Raw genomic sequence first — 5,145 nt, 5'->3', positions numbered from 1 at the left:
TCCCACTAAACATGACTAAAATGTTGAATAATGGCAACCCAAAGATGTCATGTCTTAATCCCTGGAACACGCAGATATTACTTTATAAGCAAAAAGGATTCGGGGAATATGATTTAGGATCTTGAGATAAGGAAATTATCCTGGATTATCCAGGTGAACCCTAAAGACCATCACAAGTGTCCTTATAAGAGACAGGGAGACGGAGATTACACACACAGAGGAGAAGGTGATGTGAAGACAGCGACAGAGATTGGAATGATGCAGTCACAAGCCAAAGAACACCAAGGAAGGCTGGCAGCCACCAGATGCTAGAAGAGGCAAGGAATGAATTCTCTCCCAGAGCCTCCTGAGAGAGTCCTGCTGCCACCTTGATTTTGGACTTCTGGCCTCCAAAACTGTAAGAGAATGCACTTCTATTGTTTTAAGCCACCAGATTTGTGATGATTTATTGCAGTAGCCTTAGGGAACCAGTATAGATCTCTAGTTCAACTTCCTTGTAGCCAGATCCAACACAGGGCCACAGTTTTTCCACCACTACTTTACATTAGGGGAAGTGGCGAAGAGGAGAAGTTGGAGGGGAAGGAGACAGTGATCTTAAGCAATTGCTGTTGAAATATATACTTTTGGAAACTGTATACAATCATACGACAATGTGAGCCTATCATGGAGGCCCCTCCCAGGACCTTAGAAGGGGCCCAGGTGAATGAGGGGCTCTGAAGCTTCAGTCTCATTAGCTTCACAGTGAATCTCCCTCAGCCTCAACGCAGCCTCAGTGGTTGTGTTGAGGAAGGTCTAAAAGAAGGGTCTTATGTTTTGGGAAGGACCAATTTGGAAAAAAGCAGGATCTTCAGAGCATGAGTATAATGGAAACCAGTTTATGGTAGGGAGTGGGGATAACAGAGGATGTAGAAGAAATAGAGTAAGAGTGATGACAATAGCATTTTTAAAAAATGCTACATGACTTTGGTCCTCTCCTTCCCATTAGAAGAGGTGGGAAAGTTGAAGCTTTCATGACTTTGGTCCTCTCCTTCCCATTAGAAGAGGTGGGAAAGTTGAAGCTTTCTTCTTGTCTCTGCGTACCCTACACCCAGAGAGACACTGGTTTCCTCTTCTTCTCCTGTAACAATTGCACTTCTTTGTACTTGAATTTTAGTCAAACAGTCTATAATTATCTCTTTTTAAAAATTTATTTATTTATTTATTTATTTTTGGCTGCGTTGGGTCCTCGTTGCTGTGCGCAGGCTTTCTCTAGTTGCGGCGAGCAGGGGCTACTCTTCGTTGCGGTGCATGGGCTTCTCATTGCAGTGGCTTCTTTTGTTGTGGAGCATGGGCTCTAGGCGCACAGGCTTCAGTAGTTGTGGCTCACGGGTTCAGTAGTTGTGGCACGTGGGCTCTAGAGCGCAGGCTCAGTAGTTGTGGTGCATGGGCTTAGTTGCTCTGCGGCATGTGGGATCTTCCCGGACCAGGGATCGAACCCGTGTCCCCTGCATTGGCAGGCAGATTCTTAACCACTGTGCCACCAGGGAAGTCCCTATAATTATCTCTTTACATATCTATTCCCTCTGCCAAGGTTTTGAGCTCTGTGAGAATAAGAACTATGCCTGATTTACCTTTGTAAACTGGTTGAATTAAAAAGAATTATAAGAGATTAAGAAAACCTGGGAAGGGGTCCTAAAGTATAGACTCAGACCACCCCAGTTTCCATCTGCATGCCCTCTCCTCTCTACTACCCTGGTAATAGAATCTTTCTCAAGTCAAGGGAAGGAGAACTGACCTTCTCAGCATGCGTTATCACCAATCTACTGTTTACAGCATTAAATATTGATTTTTGGTACTCAAAACACTGCGCTGTCGAGACTCAAAACCCATTCGTTCAACCTACTGTTTTTGCTAGGAGTTTCAACCATCTATTTGAAAATCGCCCATCAATCCCTACCCCAGCTGAGAGATTATTCTTTTGCTCTGCTGTATCTTTCCTACACTGATTCAGTAACTCCTGGGTGGCCAAGCAGATGAGGTGAGACAGGAGTCATGGGACAAAGGTACTTACAAAAAAATGAAAAAAAAAAAGCCTATCAGTTAACATTAAAATATTAGCCCACTACCATTATGTCTCTGTATCAGATCATCTGTCCCAAAGCCTCACGGGTCTGGCTGGTATGCCATCTTTGTCATATTTTGGAAACCCTGCAATAGATCATGCAAAAGTTCAGGTCATTTGTGATAGTTATTAATGCTCTTCACAAATATTCCAGTTCTCTCTCCTTCCAGTGCACATGGCAGGATTTTTTTTTTCTTGCCACTTGAAATTAGTTTTACCCACTTGGCTTGAGTTGGCCAGTGAAACGTGAGTGGACATAACATGTATGAGCTCAAAAAGGAGCTCTTAGAGCCACAGTGGGATTCACTCTGCTCTCTTTTCCTTTAGCCTGAGTACGGGAGTGAGGAGACACAGAGCAGGGCTCCCAGCTGACCCTCAATAGACTTGTAGTACAAGTGAGAAATAGACCGTTATTTGTTTGTTTGTTTGTTTTGGCCCCATCGTGTGCCTTGTGGGATCTTAGTTTCCCAACCAGGGATCGAACCCAGGGGCCTTGGTAGTGAGAACGCAGAGCCCTAACCACTGGAACACGAGGGAATTCCCTAGACCCGTTCTTTGTGAAGTCTCTGTAATGTTGCATTTGTTTGTCAATGCAGCATAAACTAACCTCTCTTGATTATTACAAACGTGAGAACATAGCTTTCCCACCAAACAGTAATAGCCTCAAGTTTCCCTCATTTAAATGAAAAGACAGATATTTACAAAAGGTGTGTGTGTGTGTGTGTGTGTGTGTGTGTGTGTGTGTGTGTGGCTACTGGCACCTGGATATCATTGGAATTACATAGATAAAAAGCTAATTGTGGAGGGGGGACGCTATACTGCCAAAGAAACCACAGGCCTGGAAAAGAAAGTCTGTGACAGGTTGACATGACCAAGCAAAAGCAGATTGAGAAAACTGCTCAAGGAGGGCATATTCTCCCATGCCTTTGTACATGAGGCCAAGAAGGATGGCTAAGGCCTATGAAGCAGAGTTGGGGCTGAATAATTACCATCCACCCCCCGCCAGAAGCCCGCTCCACAACGTCCGCCCAGTAGAATCTCTGCAGACCAAGGTCTTCCACTTTTCCAATTTTTTTTTTAATAAAAACAATCCCACAGCATTTATCGTCATCTGCTAATAACATAAAGGTGAGCAAAACAATATGAATAAATGCTTTAGAACTACACTTCTAACAAAGCACACCTAAAAAAACTGTATTGCCTTCTCAACAATTTCTCACTTCATTGATCATTTCTAGTTGGAGACACTTTGGAGCAGAGTAATGTTACCTCCTTTTAGCATGATCTGACCCAGTTGTTTTCTTGACTTTGTTTTAGAATGAATCTCTTCTGCATCATCAAATACGAGGTTCATATACTCATCAAAACCAATGATACAGCCCTCTATCCGCATATTCACTTGCTCATAAAGCCACACCTGAATCCGAGATCTATTTTGCAAGTATCTGAAGATGAGATTGATTGGCTGCACCATCACCTTCTGCACCTTCTGGCCCTGGCCCCAGTACGCCATGGTGGAAGCTCACAAAGACCACACTATCCCGCACACTACCTCAAAAAGCAACTTCCGGAATGTTTTTTCCAATTTTTAAATAGGATTCTTATGCCTGTTAGCCTGCCTCTGTTCTAGCATGTATGTTGTATATGTGGGGACACTTTTAAGTTTTGGTCCATATGTCTCTGGTTCAAGGGCAGTCTATCCAGAACTCATGTAGTCATCATTGCATATCACTCCTAGATGTAGAGACTACCATGTATCACCCAGAGATGCTGGACTTTGAGCTCAATGCCAAGACTGAATGGCATTTTTTTAATTTTGGCTGCACCACGCGGCATGCAGGATCTTAGTTTCCCGACCCGGGACTGAACCCACGCCCCCTGCAGTGGAAGTGTGGAGCCTTAACCACAGGACCCCCAGGGAAGTCCCTGAATGGCATTTTTGGATTGCCTCCTTTGGGGTAAGTATGAGTGTCTTCTGCATAAAAGGAGAGTAAACTGAACAATTTAGTGATCAGAATGGCAGATTGTTAAAGGCATTAAGATTTTTCACAACATTCTGTTCTCTCTCCTTCAAGGCACACGGTAGGGTTGTGTTTCTACCTGTGTGAAGTTAGGTGCAGCCATATGACTTACACTGGCCAGTGAAATGTGAGCTGAAGTGATGTGTGTCACTCTCGGGCAGGAGCTCTGAGAGCCACTGCATACTTTGCCATGTTTTCAGAGGATGGCTGCCCTCAGTGTGAGTCCCAGAGTGTGGATGGCAACAGTGTGGAGCAAGAGCCCCAGTCAGCCATGAAGACCAAGCAATAAATCCACCTCTCTTATTTGAAGTCACTGAGATTTAAGTATTGCTGGTTTCCACAGTATTGCCTTGCCTATCATGACTGATACAGGCTCTCTTACACAGTCCAGGACATTCTGGCAGGATCCTGTCATCTTGGCTGATGCTTAGTGTCCAATCCTGAGAGTGACTCCCAAATCCATATCTAAACTCTCAAGTTCACGTCTCTTAGCCTTCAACTCCTCTGGCCACCTCTTGATTTGTGGGGAAGGCCCCATGGACATCCACCATACTACATGGCACACCTTATGGGAAATTCTCCATCTAAAATAAACCCTCTCAAACATCCATCTCCTCATTTGCCCAGCTCTGCTTCTCAGAGCCTGGCGTGTCTAAAACAAAAAGTTGGGTGGGGAGGCTTTCCTGGTACCTCAAAAATGATATCTTTAGCTTTACAGTACACAAATCAATAACGCTTCCATCAGCAAAGAGCTCTGAACTCAGAAACCAAGACTTTTGAGGTTAGAGTAGGGGTGGGAATAATCCGCATACCTTTCACAGAAAGAGGACAAGAACAAAACATAAGCTAATATCTCAATAGATCATTCTGACACATGTGCCATTGATAAAACAAGGGATTCAACTCGGGAATTCAGACTCACAATTGGCAACAAACTATTCCCTTGTAAGAACTTAATATAAATCCTTTTAATCAAAGGTCATTGAGAGTGGACAGAGGGAAATAGGAAGGAACTAGCATTTT

The 5,145-nt window shown here is 43.9% G+C and overlaps 1 protein-coding gene across 1 annotated transcript; it reads right to left on the bottom strand.

Moving 5' to 3' along the window:
- Window positions 1–3,180: 3,180 nt before the first annotated feature.
- On the bottom strand, window positions 3,181–3,669 carry LOC114235837 (small nuclear ribonucleoprotein E-like). Its single transcript, XM_057538456.1, has one exon. It carries the CDS (start codon window positions 3,612–3,614, stop codon window positions 3,336–3,338), a length of 279 nt encoding a protein of 92 aa, XP_057394439.1. The 5' UTR covers window positions 3,615–3,669; the 3' UTR covers window positions 3,181–3,335.
- Between the last annotated feature and the right edge of the window lie 1,476 nt (window positions 3,670–5,145).

The sequence above is a fragment of the Balaenoptera acutorostrata genome, chromosome X (genome assembly GCF_949987535.1).
Source record: "Balaenoptera acutorostrata chromosome X, mBalAcu1.1, whole genome shotgun sequence".
In the NCBI taxonomy this organism is placed as follows: Eukaryota; Metazoa; Chordata; class Mammalia; order Artiodactyla; family Balaenopteridae; genus Balaenoptera; species Balaenoptera acutorostrata.
The sequence above is the reverse complement of the archived record's forward strand: the minus strand, read 5'-3'. Positions and strand labels throughout refer to the sequence as shown.